This window comes from Eptatretus burgeri, chromosome 1, assembly GCF_056783735.1.
Source record: "Eptatretus burgeri isolate ZD-2024b chromosome 1, Ebu_testis_v1, whole genome shotgun sequence".
Taxonomy (NCBI): domain Eukaryota; kingdom Metazoa; phylum Chordata; class Myxini; order Myxiniformes; family Myxinidae; genus Eptatretus; species Eptatretus burgeri.
The window spans coordinates 14472071-14499455 of NC_140961.1; the positions used below are offsets into that span (position 1 = coordinate 14472071).

A 27385-nucleotide genomic window follows, 5' to 3' on the forward strand; every position below is an offset into this window, starting at 1 on the left:
CAAACATGGCGGTTCTAATCGCTCTACCGCAAACGGGACAAGGAAGGTGGCACGAGTCGCTTTTCACTGAGTTGATGATGTTTATTTGTTTTTATTATTAACCAGAAATAACAAGACTCGGCAAGAAGAGGGATCCGGGGCGATTCGACGGGATGGTGTGGGATCGGGCGTGGGGAAAACACAGACAATTCCAATGAATATACAATTCTCAAACCCTCTAAGGCGCCAAGTACACACACACACACACACACACACACACACACACACACACACACACACACACACACACACACACACACACACACACACACACACACACACACACACACACACACACACACACACACACACACACACAACGTAGCTACTTCTGGTGGTCAGGCTGGACCGTGGTGTGGACGCAACTGTCCCTGGATCAGCGTCGGACGAGCTGGCCTTGCTCTCGTCAGGGGGGGCAGGAGAAACCGTGGTGCTGTCGACCTCCTGGTCATGGCCCAAGTCCGCTCACAGCCGCCAGGGAACCAGTTCTGGTGCCAAATTGCGAGCATGAGAGGGAGGCAGGTCCACCCGCCGTTCGACCCCGTACTCCGAGTCAGCAGAACCCCAGAGCCAACCAAGGTGAGGCACGAGGCTCAGCAAGGCTCCAAGACACGATGAAGAACACGATCGAATCAGCACAACAACAAGTACGCTTCCCGCGCAACAGCCTCCACACCAAAAAAACACGATCTTTTTGTCCCGATCTTCTTCCTCTTCCTTTTCAACCCCGAACAGAACCTTTTTATCCTCCTGTCCTCGTCACTTCCAATCGAGCCGTTTTATTGGCCCACCGCCGTCGCCTTCCGCCAATCGTGATCACGGGGCGGAGCCATCCGCAGCCCTGTCCTGTGACGTCACGGCCAGCCTCCAGGGACTACCAAAAGGGGTTTACGCAGACACACTTACCCTATCCCGTGTCCCTATCTAATTACGTGACAATTATCATTTCCCCCTTGAAGAAATGAACATTTACTAGACAACTTATCACCACTGAATTGCTACTTATTACATCGAGATCCTGGTAAACTCGAACAGCATGGCATACCTAATTAAACATCCTAATTACCCTTTGAATGCATACCCCCCCCCCCCTCAAACGTAACAATATCATGGTTTTTGGCTGGGGGAAGATGAGAGATGGTGGTGAACAGCTGTTTTGAAGACCTGGAAGGAAGAGTGGGATTGGAGAGTGTGTGGGAGTTTGTTCCAAAGGTGTAAAAAAAGAGGAATTAAAGAATGAAGGTGAGCAGTGATTCTTGATTTTGGTAGTTTTACCAGAAGGGGGTTGCTGCTGGACCTTGGGCGCCCTGTAGAAATATGGGCCGGACAGATAGCGGACAGAGCAGAGGGGGTGGGTCGAGGCTGGAGAGATGACAGCAGAAGACAGAAAGACCACTGACCTACAGGCAGTGCGAGAGGGAGAGACCCAAAGACTTAGCCTCATCGCGGGAGATACCAATGATTTGAATTTCCTTGGTTTCCACAGCATGACGCTGAGAAAAGTGAGAGGCGGGAGCACCAGCCCAGAGGGGAGAGCAATACTCCATCAGCCTGTGGATGAAAGCTTTTACGTGGTCAGGAGCTCAGGTGTGCCAAGGAAGGACTTTGCATGACGGAGGATCTCCAATCAGCGACTGGCTTTGGAGGCCAGCTTGGAGATGTGCATTTCCCAGGAGAGATCATGGCAGATCGTCAGGCCCAAAAGTTTGAATGAAAGTACTTCAAGAGGATTGTTGAGAAAGAAGGTGGGGCGGGGTTCCAGACAGTCCTTTTGGAGGGACATAGTGAGAGAGTGAATATTTGTTGAATTGAAAGACATGTTCCACGTGTTGGACCAGTTTGTGATTTTGCCCAGATCTGCAGAGAGTGAAGAGGCTGCTGCTTGCCGATCTGAGGGATGGCAGATAGTACGGCAGAGGGTGGAGTCATCAGCAAAGAGATAAAGAGGATTTTCCAGAGTTTGAGAGGTCATTGATGAAAACGAGAAAAGCACAGGGCCCAGAACACTGCCTTGAAGAACTCCAGCCTGGACAGGAAGAGGGGATGAGAGAATTCTATTGAGGGCCACATGTTGACTGCGACAGGAGAGGAAGTCTGCGAGCCATGAGTGGAGATTGCCTTGGATGCCAAAGGAAGAGAGTTTGTTGAGCAGGGCAGGGTGCCAGACCATATCGAAAGCACGTGATATATCAAGGGAGATAGTTATGATTTCATGTCCGGCATTGAGGACCTCCATCCATTGTTGGGAAGGCAGAAGCAGCATGTCCAGGGTGGCGTGACCATGTCTGAATCCAAATTGATGATCGGAAATCAGGCCATTGGAGAAGAGGAAGGATTTAATGTCGGAAGCGATGATGGATTCCATAACCTTGCTGATGATTGGGAGAAGGCTGATTGGTCTGTTTTTGCACCTTTTTATGCAGTGTGGTAATGTTTGCTGATGCATTACTGCTCTGCATAAAAATCGAACTAACTTGTGAACCAGTGATGAGATTTTGACCAAACTTGGTGGAAGTATATATTGTGATGTAAAGATGAACTGATTAGATTTCTGCATCAAAAGCTCAAAAGTCAGTGTCCGTGATGGGTTTTCGTTGTCACGATAACTTAAGAATGCCTGTAGGGATCTCAGTCAAACTTGGTGCAATTATTATTACGAGGACATGCCCGTTAAAAAAAAAAAAAAATTCAAACCACGAGCAACAAACAACAACCACACAGGCCGTTTCTTCGCTCTTGTGTGCCCGTATGTGCGTGGCCCGGAAGTTCGCATATTATTCGCAGTTACGATTATTCGCAATTTAGTTTTAATACCCAATTATTCAATTAGCGCCAACGTATTTTACCTTTTCGCAATGTCGTGGCAAGGAAAAACAAAAAGAGAAGAGGAGAGAAAAAAAATTTACTTCCTGGTTCGGAGCACACCAGCACTCTGATGTTACCGAAATTTATGCACCGTCTAATATGAAAACGATCATAACTTAGGGCATTGTGTTTATCGATAAATGCGCATAAGAAATCGATAAATTATTAGAATACACGAAGTCATCATTATCCGGAAGCCCTACGTTGTCACCAATAATGGGGAACGCGGCTGAGGTTCCTTTCCCCATCGGCCACGCCCACGCAACAACGTGTCTTGTCATTGGTTTGGTAAATAAATGGCTATAACTTGGGAAGCACTTGTCCGATTAATATCAAACCTTGAAAAGGCACATCCTCAGGTCCCCAGCAATATATCTGGCAAGTTTCAATTATATCGGACCAGTGGTTGTCAAGGAACAGCGGTCACAGACGCACACAGACGCACACATACACAGATTGCTGGAATTATAGATAGATGATGTAAAGATAAACTGATTAAAATATGCAGTCAAAGGTCAGAGGTCCTGTTCGTTACAAAAAATCTGTTACCATGCTGATTTGTGAACCAGTGATTGATTTTGACTGAACCTGGTGTGAGGATATGTATGTAAAATATTGTATATGATTGGGGCGGTTGGGATCACACATTATTTTTCATGATGTCGAAGAGTGCCGTTCTGGTTACCCTCTGTCATCTTGCTCTTCAATGAGCCTATATATTTTTTTAAATAAAATATACACAAGCCGAGAGAAAGAGACGGCATTAAAGTATTGACTAATATTGACCTGGCCATCATGCCGAGGGTCTTTTAACCTCACAGATGGTTGTGGTGGAAAAGAACTATTTCCACACGATCGATCGATCAGCATAGCAAAGGAGAATCTTTAATTTCGTATATACGGGGGAAGAACATTCAATGATTCACCGAAACATTCGAATGAACTTCAATGAAACAGAAACCCGAAGCAATCCCTATTGTACACAATTTGCCATCCAAAAAATGTGAGGGTGAGACATTTGGCAATTCTACTACGGGATGAGCTCATAAGCACCAGGCAAAAGAACTCGGAACTGCAATACGTGGCACTTTGGGTGGAGGGAGAGAATGACACAATCATGGCTAAAGTTTGCAGTGTTAACAACCAGGTTTCCCTGTTTATATGCAGCGAGCAAGACCTTTTTATGGTGATTTAGATGTGATGGCGTTCGCTGTCTCTCAGCACTCTGTCCATTGAATTGACGAAGCGGAGAGAGAGAGAGTGTCGTCTCCTTGATGAAGGTCTTTCATCTCGAACCACCCTATGCACGTACATAGCTTTTTTAACCTCAGTGCCCATTCTCATGCATGGTGGGTCCCTCTCTTTGGGCATCCGCTGCCTTTCAAGCTGTCCCACCCCTTTCCAGGGCTCCACAACTCACTCCTCCAACCTGGCTTACAGTCTTTGGCCAAAACGGCCTGTGATATTGTCCATCATACTCTAAGCATGTAGCTTTTTCCGAGTTCCTCTCTGCCACATGCGACAAGTCCCGCTTGCTTGTAGAGAAGGTCTGACACATACATCTTACTCTAAACTTCCTTTCAGGTGACCATCACTGCCTCCTCAGTACCTGTTTTGAAATACAACTGACATCTGACAGATCCCAAATACAGGCATAATTCTGAACTACTTGAGCACATGGACCAAGTCACTTGAAGCACTTCCCCCCCCCCCCCCCCAACCTGCGCACACACACAACTGTGCAGCAGTCAAATACAGTACTGTAAAAGGATGAAATCGTTTCCTTGAAATGTCATTCGCAAATAAATGAACTACTGTAGTTGGACAATGAGTTTTTATTTCAAATATGTTGAGTGTGACGAGCACTCTTTCGATCTCCAATGGACATAAAGTCCTACACCAAAGCTTTCACCTCCAATCTGGAGGCTTCAGTCCGGTGACTGTCAAGCAGACAGAGATTGCATGGTCAACATCAGTTAAACATCAAACGGAGCCGCCTATCTGGATTTTGGACTTATTTGCGCTTATCAGGACGGCATACCAATTAAATAGCTAACCAATTATCACATTTGTCATTTGATGTGATGTTGAACATGTAATCTTTGTCTGTTTGACAGTTGCAGGGCTGAGGCCTCTGGATTAGAGGTGAAGCTTTGGTGTAGGACTTTATGAACATGGTGTATGGAGACCGGGGAAGACCGGGGTGTAGGATACGGGGAAGTGCTCGTCACACTCCATGTTTCGATTTACCCGCCGATCGCACCATGTGCCTTGTGGCTGAATGGTATGCATTAGCGGGAACAATCATCTAGGTGGCAGATAGATGGTTGTTCTTTGCGGATTATGCGGTTTTACCATGTGTGACATAATCCGCGGTGATGCTCACCATAATAGCCAGGAGGTGCGATTGAGTTTTTGTTTCCTAGCATAAACTGCAATTTGTCAAAACATTTGGATGAAAATACTGCACAAATAAAAAATGTGATTTAATGATTGACAATATTTTATGACCATTGCATACAGTACTGATCTGGCCAAGGAAGGTCATTTTCATGGCCACGGACTGCGTTGAACAGGTGACCGCGATGTGAAAGCTATTGTGTATGGATTTTTCATTGGGAAATTTTAATTGGCTAAAAGTTAATGAGAGAGAGAGAGAGACAGACAGACAGACAGACAGACGTTGAGTGTTACTAATATCTAACATCTGGTGTTTGCATGTGATGGAGTGATTAAACATCATTGGTCGACTGTTTGCCCACAATGCAGTTCAGGAAATGATGGAAAAATGTTTATCTAACCATGGACTTGGCAGTATCGTTTTTAATATCGAAAGTCATTATAAAATGTATAAATTTCCCATCCCTCTTATCTCAAATAAAACCTTTAAATGAAGCTTTTTACAAACCAACTGACCAAAATATTGTCTGCTCACAAATTGAAAAGCTGGTTTTTGTTGGGTGAATCACAGATGCTTTGTGATTGTTGTGTGTCTGTATGTGTGTGTATAATTATACTGTAGATTGTTATATTATGGATGTACAGATAAAATTGATGATTTTCTCCCTGCTTCCTTTTGTGCCATTATTTATTTCTTTTAGGACAATTTCTGTGTGTGCGGAGTTTGATTGATGACTCTTGGTACCGTGCTCGCATTTTGGCTTTGACCAAAGTGGGAGATGAAACTGAATCGCATGGATATCACTGTTTGGAGGGTGAGATGCTTTTGATGTTGAAGGCTTATAAGTGTTACAAATATGCTTGAGGTGATTGATTATGTGAATAGAACTTGAAGAATATATTATTGAAATGTTTTGTTGCTTAAACCACCTTAAATGTTCTCTATTTTTGAAGTACAAAATATGGATGCAAATTAATGGGTAACTTGCTGAATAGGTGTGTGTACGATCATTATGAATTGCCACATTTTCTGTTTCAGTGGTTAAGAATACAGTATGTCAGCAGAGCAATGGATCTTTAATACAGTATACCTTCTAATATTGTGGGTTTCGACCAATCGTGGGTAACCTATTGTGTTCCAAATTCGTTATTGCGGTATTTCATTTCGGTCAATTGTGGTTTTTGAGATGAGTGTTTTTGTCCGCGTGTACAATTGCCTCCCATTACGAGCCTTTTGTTTCTTGCGCACCTTTGTTTGTAGTAACCAGAGCAGCATTTGAGAGCAAAGCTAAGTTTAATAATTAATAGTCATAATCTGTATAATTCCAGCTGTGTGTGTGTGTGTGTGTGTGTGTGTGTGTGTGTGTGTGTGTGTGTGTGTGTGTGTGTGTGTGTGTGTGTGTGTGTGTGTGTGTGTGTGTGTGTGTGTGTGTGTGTGTGTGTGTGTGTTCGACCGCTGTTTCTCGACAACCACTGGTCCGATCTAATTGAAACTTGCCAGGTATATTGCTGGGGCCCTGTGGATGTGCGTTTTCAAGGTTTGATATTAATCGGACAAGTGGTTCCCAAGTTATGGCCATTTATTTACCAACCAAAGACAAGACGCGTTGCTGCGTGGGCTTGGCCGATGGGGAAGAGAACCTCAGCTGCGTTCCCCATTACGGATTACAACGTACGGACTTCAGGAAAGTGATGACTTGGTGTATTCTAATAATTTCTCGATTTATTATGCGCATTTATAGATAAACACAATGCCCCAATCCAGTCGTCGTTGATTAGAGCGAAGGACAGCCTGTGTGGCTTTTTTTTTTTTTGCACATACGGCCACGCACGTGAGTTTTTTTTCCCCCCCCTCTTCTCTTCTCTTTGTGTTTTTCCTTGTGATGACATTGGGAAAAGGCAAAATACGTTGGCGCTAATTGAATAATTGGCCATTAAAACTAAATTGCGAATAATAATCGTAACTGCGATATGTGAACTTCCTGGCTACGCACGTATGGGCACGCGAAAGCGAAGGAACGGCCTGTGTGGTTGTTGTTTCTGGCACGCGGTTTGAAAGTTTTTTTTTTTTCATGTACGGGCACGCGTATGGCCACGCACATATGGGCCCGCACTAGTACAGGAAATTGCATTATGAAGATCCTCTAACACTAGATCCACAAGATCTAGTGGACACACAACAGATATGAATGGCACCCCAACCAACGTACAACAACGGACAAAATGATTTGTGCCGAAAGGCAGCCAAAGGTGATGACGTGAAAAAAAATTGAGTTGTTAGATATGTTGTCAAGGCGTGAAAGTGAAGTAACTGTGGGCTGCCATTAAGGGATCAATTTATCAACTGTGCGGTGAAGTAAACACAAGTCAAATATCCGTGCAAGGGTTCCTGCTAGCAAAGTGCAAAAGGCACATTCCAGTCCCATGATCCTCATATTGAAAGAATCGAAAGTGCTTCATGTTTGGATGAAGGATCAAACAGAAAAAAAATGCCTTTGAGTGGATCAGTGTATGGGAGAAACCATTGTGGATTTACTCGGACTTTAAATGGACCAGCGATACGGAAGAAATCGTTGCATATTTCTCAAGACTCCAGTTCAACTATGGCTTTTGGGATTAATTGAGGCGAAGGGATTTATGCTGGAGCAGGTTTTTAATGCCGAAGAGACGAAATTATTTTGGAAGAGGACACCATCTCCTACCTTCCCCTCCAAGCAGGGACGATCTGTTCTGGATCAGTGTGGCTTAGGATCGTTTTACCCTTCTTCGATGTGGCAATGCCGCAGACTACTTCGTCCTGTTCCCGATGATCCAATAGCCATTGCAAGTTCTACGTCCACATCTTTCTAACCTCCACCCTCCCACCTCTAACAGCATCAACATCCTGAGTTAAGTCTTGTGTTTTCTATTTACGGCAGATTGCACTACAAATAGTACGTAATATGTTTACTCACCCACCTCACTGTGTTGGAATACATTTAAAAGGTAAAACTCTTGTGTTTTTGTTTAATTTACAACGTTTATTTATTGTTCTCTGCTGGGTTTTTTTTGTTTATATTTTTTTGTATACCTTGTCGAGACTCGTATGAGAGCCAACACACAACGCACATCAAGGGGGGGGGGGCATGAGACAAGAGGGAAGGGAGTGAGGAGGACAAAACAGTGGGTAACAGACATTAGGAGATCTGTGGAAGGGAGATGGATGGGACGGGGAACATGGGGAATTGAAGATGCACATTACAGGGACTTTCAGGAAGGAAAGCAGGGAATTTGAAGGAGGTGGGCTTGGGTGGATTATCGGGGGTAGAAAAGATCGAGGATTTGGATTGGGGCGATAAGAGGTGGTGGTGAACAGCAGTTTTGAAGGCCTGGAGGGAAGAATGGGAATGAATAGAGTGAGGGAGTTTATTCCAAAGGTGGAAAAAAAAGAGGAATGAAAGAGTGAAGGTGAGCAGTGATTCGTGATTTTGGTAGTTTTACCAGAAGGGGGTTGTTGGCGGACCTTGAGCGCTCTGTGGAAATGTGGTGGCTGGAGAGGAGACAGTAGAAGACTGGAGAGGAGACGGTAGAAAAGGCTGGAGAGGAGACGGTAGAAGACAGAAAGACCACCAACCAACCTGCAGTGATTGAGTGAGAGGCCCAAAGACTCATCCTCATTGCGGGAGACTGTAGGAGGGAGAGCATCTCCTCATTGCGGGAGATTACTGTTTCACCAGAGGTGACTGTTGGTTTGCTCTCCATCTGTCCGTCCGTCCACCCACCTGTGGTTTTTGGACCTTTTCCCCCTACCCTTTAACATATTCAACTGAAACTTGGTGCATGGCTTTATTTTGATAAGTTGCATAACAAGTTTGAGTTTCATGGTGTTTCCTATATTTTTCATTGATGCCCTTTTTGGATTCAGAAAATATCACATCAGCAGGGGACATAAAATGCAAAGCAATTCTCGCTCTTGCATTTTCATGTTTTTTTTTTCGATGTTAACACGCATTCTACGAGGTCCGTCTAAAAAGTAACGGGACTGACTTCACAGAAATTTTATTCCAAAAAATATATTGAAATCACAGCTTCTGTGTGAAAATCAAGGCTTCTGGAATCCTCCGGAGCTCTGTCATCACGGCTCTTTTGATGGCCTCCACATCAGGAAATCGGGTCACCTTGATCACCGACTTGAGCATGGGGAATAGGAAAAAATCACAAGGGGCCAAATCTGGCGAATACGCGGGTTGCTCCAGAGTTGGCACGTTCCTCTCCGCCAGAAACTGTCGGATGCTCAGGGCACTGTGAGCATGGGCATTGTCATGGTGGAGCACCCAGGTGTTGTTCTCCCACAGATCCCTCCTCATGTCCCAGACTGATCTCATGAGGCGCCACCGGATCTCCTTGTACACGTATTGATTCACTGTTTGACCCTGTGGTAGAAACTCCAAGTGGACGATGCCCTTGATATCAAAAAACGTGATGAGCATCACCTTGACCTTTGACTTCGACATCCTTGCTTTCTTTGGTCTTGGTGATGCCGGACTTTTCCACTGATGACTCTGCCGTTTGGTCTCGGGATCGTATTCGAATATCCACGATTTATCAGTAATGACTCCCAATCAGGTCTGGATCGTCCTCGAGGCGCTCGATCATGTCTTGACAGACAGTGACTTTTTTGCTATTTCTGGTCCTCGGACAACAGGGGACCATCTTTGCACACACCTTGTGCATTTCAAGATTTTCAGTGATGATGCTCCAGAAGTGTCCTTGTTGATGGAAAGTTCCTCAGCAATCATCCGCACCATGAGTCTACGTTCTGCATGCACCATCTGCTTCACACGCTCGATGGTGTCTGCCGTTCTGCTCGATGAAGATCTTCCAGACCGTGGATCGTCTTCAACCTCCTCCTGTCCCTCTTTGAACGTCTTGTGACATTCAAATGTACGTGTATGTGACATCGTTTCTTCCCCGTAGACTTGCTGTCTGCATTGGGAAGGATTACGAAGGTGTTTTGCCAAGCTTGGCAAGAAACTTCAGATTGGCTCTCCGCTCACGACTCGCAGCACGACGACTCATACTCAACAACGTGTAAAGCACGACCTGTAAAAAATCACACAATGATCGCAGTCAACCATCACCAATCATATATGTATTGCTGGAATGTTGCGAAAGACTGACGCAATCCGTTCATTCAAGTTTTGTAAGTGGAGCACACAGCAGGCGTAGTCCCTTTGCTTTTTAGACGGACCTCGTATATACTTTGCGTGCTTATTTCTGGCTGCCCTCCACCTTCCTCTATATTTCCTTGAAGCCCAGGAACTGGTCTCCCTCCCCACAGCATTTTCTTGGAACCTAACCCCTGCCATTACTGCACAAAATAAAACCTTGTTTGTCCTTCCTGTTATGTATATATGTGGTATGGAGGTGCTTGTTTGGTTGATTTTTATTGTACTGTTATGTTTGTGGGGTGGTTAGATAGAAATGTATCGAATAGCATGGTCTGTGTACAAGTCGTTAGCCCATCTTATGTAGTAAGTTGGGACACGTCAGCTTGTCATAAGTAAGGACAAGAAAATGTCTTGTTTGCGTATGCACTATACAGGGGGTGGTGTGTCGTGGTAATTATGGTAAAGGAATTGTGTGTATAAAAACCTATGTAAACCTCTACCGGGGGTGCTGGGAGACTTGGCAAGAGAGGAAGGGAGGGGTGGAGCTATAGACGCCTCCCAAGAGGCGGAGCTCGGATCGCCTTCCAGGGGCAGAGCGTTGCCCTGGGAGAAGAGGGGGGGGAGCTAATCAGGCGGTTGGGTGTGTGTGGGAGGACCGTCCAGTTCTCAGGAAAAGGAGAACACAACGGAGGGAAAGGGTCTCAGGAGAAGACTGCTGAGGAAAACAAAGGCTGATGAAATTGATGAAATGAGTTGGTATATTAGTGAATATACTCCTAATCTTAAAATAGAAGAGATGTTGAATAGAAGACTTAACTCAAATAAACCACTAAATGTATCTTGCCTTAAAAGAAGATGCCAACACGTTAAACTGAACCAAACCACTTACACATTTAACTTGGGTGTTCTGGAGGAAAGCCACGATACCTGTGGCTCGTTTTTAAGAAACCAGATGGAGATACTGTTACTTATAAGAATAATGCGTTGATTGATAGTGCTAACGTAAAACATCTTCGGGTTTCTCTGGATCGAACATTTTATCCACGAGATAGATTGGAAATTGATTGGAAAAAATATGATTGTGCTGAAGCAATCCTTATTAAAAATAAAAAAATTCACTTTTATCTATAGACCTCCCGTAACCATGCGATCTGTTCCACCCTCTGCGTTTACCGTTCCAAATTTACCATTCACCTCACGATCTTTTCTTCAGCCTTTCCTTTTCCTGATCTTATGCAATCTCTGTCAACAAATTAAAATACTAAAAATATAAACGATTTCTTATAATGCTTCATCTTCCTTTCACATTTGTGGTTCTCATCTTATGTATTATTTCCGAGTTTGTGGTTTCGTGTTGCGCTATCTTCGACTTTGTTCTGCGCTCGAGTAATGTGATATTCGGCTTACGTTATCTCAAAGACCATATGAGGTGCATGGTACAAAAAACAGTAAATAAAATGGTTCTGAAACAGTGAAATCATATTCCACTTACTGCATTAAAGTGAAATTACTACTGATACTCTGCATCAGTTCCTTTCTCAAACACACCCACCCCAACATGTCGCGCAGAGCGCGGGTTATGCTAGTTACTGTATCATAATTCACTCCTCTTTTTCTATTTTGACAGACTGCTCTCAATTCAACCTTTCCTTCATACCTTGTCTCAAAAATCCAACTGTTACAACATTTGTTTTCTCCATTCTCTTAATTCGCCTTTATTGCATCCCACCCAAGAGTTTTAATGACTGAACTTCCTCAACAGGATTAAGAAAGTAGATGGGGGAAGGGTGTTGCCAGATGGTCCTTATGGAGAGAGATGATGAGTGTGGGATTTGTCAGGATTGAAAGACATGCTCCAAGTGTTTGACCACCTTGTGGTTTTATTTTATTTTCCAAGGACTGAAGAGGTGGAAGAGGCTGCAGCCTCCCTGTCTGAAGGATGAGGATGTCATGGCAGAGGGTGGGAGTCATTGGCAAAAAGATATAAAGAGGATTTTTCAGACTTTCAGAGAGATCGGTGATGAAGAGCAGGAATAGGACCTGGCCCAGACCACTGCCTTGAGTCATTCCAGCCTTGAAAGGGAGAGGAGATGAAGGATTCCATTGAGTGCTACACATTGGCTATGAGAGTAGAGGAAGTTTGTAAGCCATGTGTGTAGTTAGCCTTGGGTGCCATAGGCAGAGAGTTTGGGGAGTAAGGTAGGATGCCAGACTGCATCAAAGCATGATATATGTTCAGAGAAATGTCTCTGATCTCATGTCTGACATTGAGAGCCTCCATCCATTACTGGGTGAGTATAAACAGCACATCCAAGGTGAAGTGAACTGATCTGGTCTGAAACCAAATTGCATTGGAGAAAAGGAAGGAATTCATAATCAACTGTGATGACGGATTCCATGACTTTGCTGATGATTGGAAGTATACTGATAGATTTGTAGTTAAGGGGATCAGTTTTTGTACCTTTTTATGTAATGCAGTGATGGTGGATTTTCATGGAGATGGAGGATGACGGCGCAAATGACAGGGTGAAAAGAGCAGAGCGAGCATGGTAAAGAGGAGCAAAGCAGATTTTTTAGGACACATGAGCTGATTCCGTCCAGTCCAGTTGCAGAATCAGTCAAGGGTTGAAAGAACATTTTCCACCTTTTCACGTGCAAAAGCCATGTAGTCCAGGAGCAGTTGGGTAAGACAGGGAAGGATGGGTAAAATACAGTGCCTTCATATAGTATTCACACCCCTTGAGTTTTCACATTTTGTTGTTACAGGTCAGGTCAGGTATGGGAGCATGCGCCAGAGCAGCGCATCGCTGCGTCCACTTTCCGCCGGTACTCCAGGGACCTCCGTCTGGCCATCCCCAGGCAGATGCCTGGCCCATCCCCATCTCCTTGTGATGCCGAGCAACCTGTTGCAACCAGGAGGCACATGGTCGGCCCATTGGCCTCCTCCACTCGAGAGACTCCCTCGTTGAGAGAATCTGGTGAGCAAGATCAGCGTCAGGAAAACGAGCCACATGGCCATACAGCCGTAGCTGATGCTCACGGACTATGCAGGTAACAAATCTCATTTGAGTCTCTCTCAGCAACCGCTCTTTGGACGCAAAGTCCGACCAGCGATAGCCAAGGATTCTCTGAAGAGACCTGGTACCAAAGGAATTAAGTCTCCGTCTCAGATCCTTGGTCAGAGTCCAAGTCTCGCATCCATAGAGCAAGACTGGAAGCACCAAGGACCTGAAGACTCATACTTTCATCCTCCTGCACAGGTATTTTTAGGATAGCGCCACACCCCATTGTCCAGTGAATCCATGACTCCCCAGGCCTGACCCAGACGTCTATTGACCTCGGACTCGCAGCCAGCAGAGACATGAATATCACTGCCAAGGGAAGTGAATCTCTCCACGACCACAACATGCTCACCACAAACAGGCACAGACAGGACAGCAGCATCCAAGATGTCATTGAAAGCCTGGATCCTAGGTTTGATCCAGGAAACCCATAATCCCAGCTGCTCTGACTCCTCATTCAGCACCTTGAGGGCCCCCGGAAGGATATCTAAAGTCTCCGCAAAGATGACTGCATCATCTACGAAATCAAGGTCAGAGATCTTGACATTCCCAAACGATGCACCGCAGCTTGATCTCTCCGACATCCTCCCGAGAATCCAGTCCATGCAATTGCTGAAAAGTGTGGGGGGGGGCAGTACACACCCCTGAAGAACTCCATTAACAACTGGAAATAAGTCAGAGATGGTACCACCACATTTCACAGCACTCTCATTACCAGAGTAGAGTTCAGACATCAGATCGATCAGTTTTGGTGCCACCCCACGAAAACCTTGAATCCTCCAGAGGGCATCCCGATTCACTGAATCAAACGCTTTACAGAGATCAACATAGGCTGCAAGCAGCCCCTGCCGAAACTCTCGTCTGCGTTCGGTGAGGACCCGAAGAGCAAGGATACGGTCATTCGTTGACCTCTGGTGAAAAGCCTGACTGCTCTGGGTGCTGGTGCTCAAGCAGATGGTAGCGAACCCTATCAAGAATTATCCAAGCAAAGACCTTGCCCGGCACTGAGAGCAGCGTCATCCCTCGGTAGTTTTTGCAGTCTTGGTGATCACCCTTCCTTTTCCAGAGAGGGACAACAAGGCCCCTCTTCTAGTCAGTTGGGATGATGTCTGTGTTCCATGCAGAGCACAGAATTGCATGCAACGACACGAGTGCAGCATTTCCACCAGCCTTGAGAAGTTCAGCATGGATGCCACAGATCCCTGGAGCTTTTCCTCATTTCAACCGGTTTACCGCAGCCTGTTTCCACAAGCGAAGGTGGACCACAGTTGATTGGAGGGTCAGCAACAGGGATTGTAACACCCCTCATGTCCAACTCGACAGCTGGTGGATCAGCCTGGTACAACCGCTCAAAGTAACCGGTCCAGCAGGCCTTCACTTCCTCTGTCAAGAGCCCACCACCATCTGCTCAAACTGCAGTACACCGAGAGATGGGCTTGGATGAACGCAATGCGCGAATTCCCCTGTAAGCAGGACGAGAATCACTTGACCACAGGTGATGCTCAACCCCCTCACAGATTCCTCACACATAGGCCTCCTTGTCCACCCTTAGCGCACGTACAGTTTTACGCCTCAGCTCCCTGAACAACCCAGCCCTGCCATTCAGCCTGGCCCTGCGACTCTGTTCAATGGTATCCAGTGTTCCTTGAGAGACAAAATTCTTCTTTGCCCTACGGTGAGTTCCAAGACATCCACCGGCAACATCAAAGACGGTCGTCTTGAAGGCACTCCACAACTCTTCAGGACCTCCCAAAGCACCCAGACCCCCCCCCCCCCAAAAAATCTCTACTCAGCTTGTTCGCAAACTCCTCAGCTACCCTCTCATCCTTGAGCTTGCCAACATCCAGCCTCGGCAGGGATGGTACCATTCTCCTGGATTTAAGGTGCAACTTCAGAGTTGCTACCACAAGCCGGTGGTCAGTATTGAGGAACTGAGCTCTCCAGGAGACCCTGCAGTTCTGGATCATCCTCCAGCGACCATCAATGAGGACATGGTCAATCTCCTTTGCCACACTGCCAGCGTTGGAATACCAAGTCCAGCGATGAGCTTGTGGGCGCTGAAACCATGAACCGGCCACCCTAAGTCCATGAGTTCTTGCTATTCTGGTTCATAGTTCCTGACCCATGGGGACCAACACACGTCTCATAACCATCCCTATCAGTTTCAGTCGATGCATTGAAATCCCCCAAGACAAGAAGTGTATCTCATCTGGGGCCCTGATCAACCACAGACTCCGAGCGTGGCATCAAATGCATCCTTCACGGTGAGATCACTCGCCTCAGTCTGAGCATAAACAGAGACTAGGGATATGACACCTAAGGAGTGACGAATCCTTCGCCTCATAATACGCTGGCTGACCGGTGTTCCCTCAATTATCATTAGTCAGGTTATTGAACACAGCTACAGCAACTCCTTGGGAATGGTAACCATCTGAGCGACCAGACCAATAGTAGGTGTAACCACCCACCATAATCTCGCCGCAATCCGGTCTCTGAACCTCACAGAGTGCTGCAATACCGATGTCCAAACGCTTGAGCTCAGATGATAAGAGACAGGTGAACATCCTCTCTTCGGGATGGGACATTCCAGGCACCCACCCAAAGGGACCACCTCAGGTTAACCCAAGGAGACCGCCTTCTGGTGGACGACACCTCAGCACCACTCCGACACACTCTCCCACAATCTGACCCGGGAATGTTACCCCGTGGTTTCCCTCCTATCATCAAAGATTGGGGGTCCCGAAGGCTTTGCCCCAATCCCGTCATCCGGTGAGCTGCCCTGCGAAGGGAAGCTGCACAGGAGGTACTCTCACGGAGTGGGTTTTCAGATTTCTTTGCGTTTTTACGTTTTGCGGAATGAAGGGTTTTACGGTGGCCGGAGTGCAAATCCTGCCACCAACCTCCTAATAAGAAGTAACCCAACTGCAGGAGGACGTCCGCAGACACAGTTGGGTACTAGATATGGATGACCATTGGCTTACAAGGAGCTCCTCCACCCTTTGACAGGTTTTGTTTTTAATCCTGCTGGGTGTCCATATCCAAACACCCTCCTCACCAAAAAACCTGGTGGGGGAGACGGTTTCGTCGCCGACAACCCGACCATGGAACAGGTTAGTGCAGGTTTACATGATACCTGTAGCAAGTCACAGATCTAATCTGGCCTGACCTGACTGACGCCACCTTGTTACAGCTTCAATTTAAATGTTGCAGATTCAATTTAAATTGGATTAAATTTAATAATTCTGCCACTGATCTACACAAAGTGGAATATTAAAAAAAAAAAATTCAAAAGTTAATTAAAAATGAAAATCTGAAATGTCTTGTCAATAAGTATTCAACCCCTTTTGCAATGACACTCCAAACTGAGTTCATGAGGTGCATCTAATTGCCTTTGATCGTTTTTGAGATGTCTCTACAACTTGATTCAATTCAATTCAATTGATTGGATGTGATTTAGAAAGAAACACACCTTTTTGTATGAGGTCCCACAGTTGACAGTGCATGTGCAGAAACTCGACCATGAAGTCCAAGGAACTGTCCGTCGAACTCCGAGATAGAATTGTGAGGAGGCAAAGATCTGGGCAAAGGTATAAAGCAATTTCTGGAGTGTTGAAAGTTCTCAAGAGTACAGTGAGCTCCATTATTAGGAAATGGAAAGAATATGGAATTACCCAGAATTTTTCTACAGCGGGCCATCTGACCAAACTGGGCAATAATGACCTTGGTGAGGGAGGGGACCAAGAACCCAATGACCACTCTGACAGAACTACAGATTTCCTTGGCTGAGAAGGGAGAACCTGCCAGAAGGACAACAGTCTCTGGAACACTTCACAGATCCAGGCTTAATGGGAGAATGGCCAGACAGAAGCCACTCCCGAGAAAAAGGCACATGACAGCATGCTTGGAGTATGCAAAAAGGCACGAGAACGACTGAGAGCATGAGGCAAAATATTCTGTGGTGTAATGAGACAAAAATTGAACTCTGGCCTGAATGCAAAGTGCTACATCTGGCAGAAACAGAGCACAGCTCATCACCCATCTAACACCATCACTACCTTGAAGCATAGTGGTGGCAGCATCATGTTATGGGGGATGCTTTTCAGTGGCAGGGATTTGGAGATTTGTAAGGATAGAGGGAACAATGCATCGAGATAGATACAGGCAAATCCTTGAGGAGAACCTACTTCAGAGTGCAAAAGGCCTTCGACTGCAGTGAAGATTTACGTTCCAACAGGACAATGACCTCAATCATACAGCCAAAGCAACATTGGAATGGCTTCAGAACAAGAACGTGAAAATTCTTGAGTGGCCCAGCCAGAACCCTGACTTGAATCCCATTGAGAATCTGTGGAAAGACTTGAAGATTGCTGTTCACTGACATTCCCCATCCAACTTGACAGAACTTGAGCAAATCTGCAAGAAAGAGTGGGAGAAAATCCCCAAATCCAGATGTGCAATGCCGATACACACATACCCAAGAAGACTCGAAGCTGTAATCACTACCAAAGGCGCTTCTCCATTGTATTCTCAGGGTGCTGCATACTTTTATAAATTAGATATTTCTTTGTTTACTTTTCAATAAATTTGTAAAAAAATCAAAAAACACATCATCACTTTTTCATTATGGAGTCTTTTGTGTCAATCGGTGACAAAAAATTTCAATTCAATCCTTTTTAAATTCAGGCTGCAACAACAAGATGTGAAAAAGTGAAGGGGTGTGAATACTTTCTGAAGGCACTATATCAGAGTTTTATTCGCATATAATTATCAGAGTTTGTGCAACTTTTGGTCGGTGGAATGCACAAGTAATATGAAGGGGGTCATGCGTTCCAATTTTCGATGTGATAGTGTCGAAGAGTGAAGGTGTGCATTAACATGGAAAGATAACTTTATTTTGCTGTGACTTTGTATGCAGAAGCATGCCGCCACCGATTTGATCAGCACGGTCGACTCTCAAAATAATGTATTCAGGGATACTTAGCTCAGCGTCCTGGATGCCTACGAGGCCCCATGCTTCCGTGATCGCAAATAGCTTTGAGGAATGGGGTGGCAGTGAAGATGCTCTTTGAGCTGCTTTTCCCTGCATCGGCTTTGGGGTGTCAGGAACTGTTCCTGAGAGTTTCCTTCTGTACCCCTCTTGTCCACTCCATGCATCCTTTCCTTCCCCTCATCCCTCCCCAGACACATTGTCCAAGTGGCCCTCTTTTGTCCTTCAACTCTGCTGTCAGTGTTTTCCCCCTCTACTTACTATTCCTTTTCTTCCGTTTCGTCTTGATCCATTCAATGTCCTCGTTCTTCTACGAGCATTGACTGTATCCAAAAAATCGTTGAGATTTATGGTTATGATGTGTCTTTATTGCATGATCCTGTTGGAATTGAAGGCATCGTACAATAAAAATTAACTTTTCTGATTTATTAGGTGTGTTCATGAAAGCCAGCATTTTGATGAAGCTAAGTTGATTTCTCGTTAAATTAGTGAGTTTGTTATCAATATCCACCTCAAATGCTTATGACTACCCCCACCTTCAGGTCTGTCAGATGTTTGTTTGACAATTGATCTATAATTTTCCCACAATTGCTGACCATAATTTGTGTAATACTCAATGTCTTTGCAAAATGTGCTTGCTGAGTGCTAACTTCTTGTGGAAAGGATGACATGCTGCAATTGCCTCTTTTAAATGGCAGTGAACATCCAATGTTCCCTTCCATGTCAAGGCCCATTGATGTCTGTTTTTTAAACTATGATTTAAGGCTCCTTGAATAACCTGGACATTAATCACATTCTGAAGTCATAAGTAGATATCAGTATTTTTACACTTATTTAAAGGACATTGGTTGATTATGGACAAACCTATGAGGTATGATCCTGGGTTCCTCGTATAACGAGCCTCAATTCAGATGAGACATGAAATGATCCAACTCCTCCCCCCCCCCCAATGGTTACAGGAAAAATGGAATTAAACAAAATATTTATTATTATGATTATTTTTTTGGTGAAATGATCATGGTTACAGTTTTAACTGTTTCTATTGAATTATTTTCTCCAGCTCATTTGGAGACATGCATTCGGAGATTGGAAGTCGTTAATTGATTTGAAAATTCAAGTAAATGTCTCGTATGATCTGCCGAAATATAGTTACTGATCTTGTGTTTGAAATGGTGGATTGAGCCTTTGCGTTTTTCACATGATCTGTTTTGACTCTTTCTTTTCGCATTTTCATTGTTCACAATTGTACAAATGCTGTTAATTGTTTCATTTAAATTATTCACATACTTTGAACATTTTATTCACAGATAAAACACAGTCTTCCTGCTCGACATCCAGGAATGAGGACATGGACAATGATGCTCATGATTACACATGTCCGATTGCCTGTCCAGAGACGACATCCAGTGCTATATTGGAGATCGCAAGAGATGCTTGCACCTTTTTTTTGGAAAGTCCTGATGAATGTGGGAAGATGATCAAGTGTTCAGAAGTGAATACAGATTTGAAGAATGACCTGAGTTACCTCCAGCCAGAAGATGAGACGATGAGCAGAGAATGGAACGGGGAAAAGAATGATGACATGAGTGACCTGGTAGCCACACAATTGATGAATTGCATTGATAAAACAACAGAAGAAGCACACACTAAACACAGTGTCATACAAGCCAAAACGAGGGAAGAACTTGAGATTGAGATAATCAATGGGTTGACCAATTTTGAAGAGGCAGAGTTTACACTCTGTGCACATCATGGAGTTGTGCCACAACAAGAATTGGAAAATTGTGGGAAGAAATGGTGTGGGTACCAAGAGGCAGTGCCACTGGACTCTGTTCTTCAACTTGAATGTTTTTTGCTTGACCATGGTCGCAAAGAGATCTTCAATTGCAGGTACTTGTTGTCGATTGGATGTTTTTGGATTTAATTTTATTTTGTAACTTTATTATTATAGCATTCACCTTTGAAATCCAACAATGAGACATAAATAATCCTTTGATTACACTTTGTTCGCCAATTTATACTGGGATCAAAAGGGTGAATTTCAATATTCACCGAGAGCTTAAAGTTGTTCCCTTGAAGGTTAAAGCTGTTCCCTTTAAAAAAAAAAAAGGTTGAGACAAAAGCACTTTTTTTGGTCATTTGCATTATGAAACTCGTCCACTGCTGGGAAAGATGTGTGACTGTCTGGAAACTACTGCAAATGGTGAAGGGCTAATATCTTTGCATTCCTCTGCTGCAGGACCATTCCTTTCCAATGTCTTCGAGAAAAACATTGAGACTTTCCCTCGTATAAATACAAACTCATTGCAATGTATACCACCTGTCCACAGACCAAAGGAAACAAATTTCCTGCTTTGGTGCAATGGGTACCCCAAATATTTGAAGGATCGATACGTTGTTTATTTCTTGATGTTTGTCAAGCTCCTTGCACAGCTCATCATTTCTCCCATTTTCAATCTTATTACCTATCCCTGAATTGATTTAAATTGCAACATCGCATCAATGTTTTTATGCCTCCGCTATCAGTCACCGGAGGCATTGATTGTTTTAGGGTTCTCCATGCACCCGTTATACATTTTCATTCGCGCGATAACTTAAGAACGGCTGAAGGGATCCAAATCAAACTTGGTACACATACAAATATGTGCAATTATGCAAATATGAACTGAGTAGATAATGGGGTCAAGAGGTCAAAGGTCGGAGTTCCCGTTGCGTAAAAAATCTGTTACCGTGCTAACTTGGGAACCAGTGATGGGATTTTGACCAAACTTAGTAAAAGTATATTGTTGCGGGGGTTACAACGAAGGAGGGGCTGTCCCTGGTTTCTCCGCGGACTCACCGGAATCACAGGCTGTCTCACACGAATAACTTTGTGACGCGGCAGGTCGCTAATCGACCGCGAACGCCAATAATTTGACCATGTGACCCAGTGTCCTCCGTCTGACAACCGTTGAACAAGGAACACATGATGGCCTTATCGAGGAATCATGTCCTCTGCACACTTGCTTAACTTACCATATCAGGTGCAGTCGAGCGGAGCTGCCAAGTACGTATTGGCTAATAAGCAGATTCTGTGGTACAACGTCCCGGCGAGAATGAGGTGCAGACCATGCTAGACCAATGGAGGAAAACACAAAAATGAGCTGGGTACATTTATAACAGGCACATTTATTTAACAAAGCAAGGAAAGTTATGTGGCACAGTAAGGGATTTATTCGCAAATGTACAGCAGGGGAAAGCAAGGACTTCATGGGTGTGGTAAAATAAATGCAATAATCACAAAAGGAGACAGTGCAGAATTACCCTGAATAAACTTATATAATCTGAATGTCTAAACTCCACGTTTGCATCTAAATCTTGTGTCTGAAACCTTTCGCTTTCTGCACTCACCTTACCCAGTCGCACACAACTGTCCCTGGAGTCTGTGTCCTTTTCTCCTGACAAAGTGAAGAGCTTTCTGTCAAATCTCGACTCAGATTCTGAAACCGGTCCAGACGACATCAGCCCACATGTCCTAAAAACCTGCTCCTCTGCACTTGCTCTATTCACCCTCTATCTGCTCTATTCACCCTCTCTCTGCTCTATTCACCCTCTCTGCTCTATTCACCCTCTCTGCTCTATTCACCCTCTCTCTGCTCTATTCACCCTCTCTCTGCTCTATTCACCCTCTCTCTGCTCTATTCACCCTCTCATTTGCTCAAGGTCATCTGCCAACTGCTTGAAAATCAGCAAACATTACTGCCCTGCATAACAAAGGTGCAAAAACAGATCCCTACAACTACAGACCAATCAGTCTTCTCCCAATCATCAGCAAGGTTATGGAATCAATCATTGCTTCAGACATTAAATCCTTCCTCTTCTCCAATTGCTTGATTTCATCTCATCAATTTGGTTTCAAGCCTAGTCACTCTACCACGGATATGCTGCTTCTGCTCTCCCAACAATGGATGGAGGTATTCAATGCCAGACATTAAATCAGAGCCATATCGCTAGACATATCGCGTGCTTTTGACACGGTCTGGCACCCTGCCCTGCTCACCAAACTCTCTTGCTTCAGTATCCAAAGCCATCACTCATCGCTTGCAGATGTCCTCTCCTGTTGCAGCCAACGTGTTGCCCTAAATGGAGTTCTCTCATCCCCTCTTCTTCTCCAGGCTGGAGTTCCTCAAAGCAGCGTTCTGGGCCCTGTTCTTTTTCTGTTTTTCATCAATAATCTCTCCGACTCTCTGGAAAATCCTCTTTATCTCTTTGCTGATGACTCCACCCTTTGTCATACCATCTGTCATCCCTCAGACTGGTAAGCAGCAGCTTCGCTCTCTGCAGATCTGGATAAAATCACAAACTGGTCCAACACGTGGAACATGTCTTTCAATCCTGACAAATCTCACACTCTCACTGTGTCCCTCCGAAAGCACCGTTTGGCAAACCCCCTCATCCACTTTCTCAACAATCCTCTGGAAGAAGTCCTTTCTTTCAAGAATCTGGGTCTCACTATCTGCGATGATCTTTCCTGGGAAAGCCACATTTCCAACCTGGCCTCCAAAGCCGTTCGCCGACTGGGAATCCTCTATCATGAAAAGTCCTTCCTTGGCACACCTGAGCTACTGACTACATACAAAGCTTTAGTCCACAGCCTGATGAGTACTGCTCTCCCCTCTGGGCTGGTGCTCCTGCCTCCCAACTTTCTCAGCTTCACGCTGTGGAAACCAAGGCATTTAGGATCACTGGTATCTCCTGCGGTGAGGCTGTCTTTGGGCCTCTCACTCTCTCACTTCAGGTAGGTCGGTGGTCTTTCTGTCTTCTACTGTCCCCTCTCCGGTCTCGCCCCCCCGCTCTCTCTGCGATATGTCTCTACCATATTTCCGCAGGGTGCTTAAGGTCCGCCAACAACCCCCTTCTGGTAAAACTAGCAAAATCACGAATCACTGCTGACCTTCACTCTTTCATTCCTCTTTTTTCCCGCCTTTGGAATAAACTCCCACACTTTGTTCAATCCCATTCTTCCCTCCAGGCTTTCAAAACAGCTGTTCACCACCACCTCTTATCTTCCCCCATCCAAAACCTCGATCTTTTCTACCCCCGTTAATCCACCCCAAACTCACTTCCATCAAATTCCCTGCTTTCCTTCCTGAAAATCCCTGTAATGTCCATCTTGTATTCCCCATGCTCCGTGCTCCATCCCTCTCCCTTCCACAGATCTCCTAATGCCTCTGTTCCCCACAGTTTTGTCCTTCCCTCTCCTGCCCTCTTGTCTCCTGCCCCCCCCCCCCCTGCTGTGCGTTGTGTGTTCGCTCCAATACAAGCCTCAACAATGTATAGAAAAATAATCATGAAGCTCGGATAGGTGCATCACATACACACGCACACACACACACTTGGTGATAGCCCAGAGAGATATAAGAGGCAGTTGAGGATTAGCGACCTCTTAATACCTGGTATGGTTGGTGGACTTGTGCAACCCAAACGCTGAGGAAGGGGGAAGGAATGTAGAAAACTGAAGGTGTCTGGTGTGGGAGTGAGAGGTGTGAGAGTAATGCAGTGTGGCGTGGTGTGAGATGCGAGTTTTTGAGGCTCGCTCTGAAAACAACGGTTTTTTGGGGACTTGCCTGTGCCGATTGCTCTTGTGTGCCCACAGTGGATGAGAGATCGATGGTAGAGAAAGATACTTCAGAGAAATACCCTAACAGAGTGGTGTAAGAATATGTAAGTGTATCTGTTGGCTGCTGGATGCAGCTGAACCGAGCATCGATGGAATGGGAATGGTCTCGGCCTGGAGTAATACTCACGCGCTTCCCTCCAGGTCCTCGCTCGGCCGTGCTGCCTCATGGCGTTTTTCACTCGATGCTGAAGAGCTCGTCTGGCCGCCTCTGCTGAAGTCTGGTGAAATCTCCTTTGTCCGCCGAGGCCTGGCTCCACTGACATCTGCCTCGATCTGAGCTGAGTTGCTCCTTTTTATGGGCTCCGAGTGAATGAGGAGCTAAGAATTGGATCAAACGAGGCTGTTCGTAATTTCAAGCCACGCTATTGCTGTATAGAGGTCGTCCTGCTGCGTAGCCACACCCTGCCAGGCCTCAAAAATCGACAATGGCCCCATTCGCTCCTTGAGCTTACCACGCATCGGAGCTCCGATAGTAACATGGGGCCAGGGTTTTTGGAAGCGCTCTCTGGCCCTGAACGTGCGATGACCACCATTCAAACATGGTAATCTCAGCCTAACATGGTAAACATGGTAAAACATCCATATTGAGGGGGGGATCAACTCCATATTGAGAATTCCATCCAACCAACTCGGCTCGGTTCTTTTAAGCTTAAAACACTGCACGTGCAGCTGCAGAGACATTTGCTGTACTTATGTCTGACAGGAATGGTGACGTGTCGTGATTGGGCTGCAAGGGGGACCAATCGGCGTGAGGTTTGGGACCGATTTAATACAGAGAGTGGGATTGTAGGGTGGATTTCCTTCCGGTTTGGATGTTTGGGTCACCGGTTCAGTGTCGCATGTTCCATGTCTGTACCGGGTTTGTGTATTGGGTTGGCCTTCACACCTACAGGTTGAGGTTGTGGACGTTTGCGTAATCCTTGAGAGAGAAGAACATGCAGGTCGACGTGGCGGTTAATCGATTGTGTGCCGAAAGCCATGCTTTGAGAATTTCCCGGCTGTCCCGGCCGGTTGCCGAGGCTTTAACTGCCATGTTTTCCCATGCAAAGGTGTGATGTAGGTTGTGACAATGTGCCGTCACCAGCGAAAGCTCATCTCCATATGCTACAGCTTGCTGGAACTGCATTAACCGTGTCATGAGTTGCTTGGACGTCTGACCCACATTGTTGGCATCTCAGTCTTGACAGGTGATGTTGTCGACCATGTTCATCTTGCCGAGTCTATTCACCCTGTCTTTGCCCAGGCAAAAATGCTGTAGCTGGAGCTATAGTATATGAGAGTTGTGCCCTTATACGTGACAGTAGTCTGCAGAGAATTACTACAGGAAAGGAATGTTATTTTTACCTGGGTGGGCCGAGACGGCTGTGCGCGGAGTGTTGTTTGAGGTTGATGTGCGACCCGGATTCCAAATGGTTGGCATTCTCCGAAGTATTTCCGATGTATGGTACTACTACTGTTTTGACCAGTTCCTCAGGTCACGGTGTGGGTGCCCTCTTCCAGCAGCAATCCAGAATGAATGCTGCCGGGTAGTCACTGTTCTGCAGCGAGCGGGTGACATGTTCAATTTCTGTCCGTCGTGTGTGTTGCTTACTGCAGTGCGATTTAGCCCGGTCAAACAAGGTTTGTGCAGAAGACCGTTTGTGCGTAGTCGGGTGACCACTGTTGTAATTGAGCACCTGGTCTGTATGTGTGGGTTTGCGGTACACCTGGGTGCTCAAACGCCAGTCTGTTGCGTACGACGCCCACATGCAGAAAAGCAACGAAGCCAGATTGTTCGAGTTCGTTTGTGAACTCTATGGTAGGTATGATGCTGTTTATGTGGGTTTGGAACCTGTCAAAGCTGTCTCTTGATAATGGTAAACGTGTCATCCACATAACGGAGCCAAAGTTTGGGCATGCTCTCACCTTGTAATGACTGTTGCTTGAATTAAATTTTGCGTTACAAGCTCTGCGATCATGCCTGATATCGGAGATCCCATGGGTGTGGCTTGGTGTTGGTTGTAATGACTTTGACCTCCTGAAGCAGAAATATGTGGATTTGAGGCACAAGTCCACCAGTGAAAGGAGCTATGTTGGACTGGGTCAGGCTGTTGTGTGCCAGGTATTGATTCCCGGTGATTGTGGCTCCAAGGGTTCTCCTTGCTTTGTCAGTGGCGATGCAGGTAAATAGGCCTGTGACGTCAAAAGACACCATGATCTCTTCATCTTCAATACGGACATCTTTGATATGTGAGAGAAACTCCTCAGTGTTGCAGACCATGTGAGGTGTATCTGACACCAAATTCTTGAGGTGAAAGAAGAGCCCTTAAGGGAGTTTGTAGGTGGCATCTCATCGGGCGACAATGGGTCGGAGTGGTATTCCATCTTTGTGCACTTTGGGTAGGCCGTAGAACTTTGGTATCACGAAGTCCTCTGACTGCATTGTCCGTTTTTCCTCTTCCGTCAAGAGGCCCTTCAATCGGAGGTCACACAGCACTTTATTGACCTGTCATGCGATGGTCTTGGTAGGGTTCTCCTCAACTTTGTGATAAGTGTTCTCTTCGTTGAGTGGTGTTGAGGCTTTGTGATTGTAGTCTGTCTGGTTCAAAATCGCCGTTGACCGGCGTTTGTCTGCCGGTACGATTACGGTATCAGTGTCCTGGCAGAGGCTGCTTGCGGTGAGTTTCCTCTTTGGTAGTGATGTTGCTTGATATCTGCAAGCGTGTTGGTAAGACGCGCACGGAACCAATCTTTGGCTCCATCATCCGTTGGTAAAGTGAAGATTGTGGGCTCCAATGCTGCTGCAAAGTCAGCAGCTTCAACATCTGATGTGTTAAAATTTAGTCCTCGTTCGAGCTAACATCTCTCTGGCTGTGTGAGTGTTCCTTTGGAGAGGTTATGTAACCACGGCTTTGTTCGGGTGTCTCTGGACGGCTCGAGTTTATCCAATTTTTGGTTCAAACGAGTGTATGCGACATGATGGACGACATGAAGAAGTTTATTAATAATTTGAGACTATCTCAACAATACCATAAAAATAAAAACTTGCATGTCCAATGCATGTATTCATTAACTGTTTTGTGTCTCACAGGCAGGTTAATGTGTGGCAGGCATTTCCTGTAAGTGTAGTAGATAGTAGAAAAATCGTGCAAATTATGATACAAGCATCAAATTTGGCATTTCTGTTTTGCAGGGCTTTCTGATCAAATCTGCCCGATTGGCCATTTGAAAATCCAAATTTTGA

At 45.4% G+C, this 27385-nt stretch overlaps 1 protein-coding gene across 18 annotated transcripts in view; it reads left to right on the forward strand.

Annotated features, from left to right (window-relative positions):
* LOC147033910 (RING finger protein 17-like) overlaps positions 1-27385 on the forward strand; it is a 238704-nt gene that overhangs the window by 93687 nt on the left and 117632 nt on the right. For all 18 annotated transcript variants that reach the window (XM_085872863.1, XM_085872876.1, XM_085872821.1 and 15 more), the window contains 2 exons: positions 6006-6119; positions 19811-20393. In XM_085872863.1, the coding sequence (XP_085728989.1) occupies positions 6006-6119; positions 19811-20393 (697 nt within the window). The remainder of the gene's footprint in view (positions 1-6005; positions 6120-19810; positions 20394-27385) is intronic.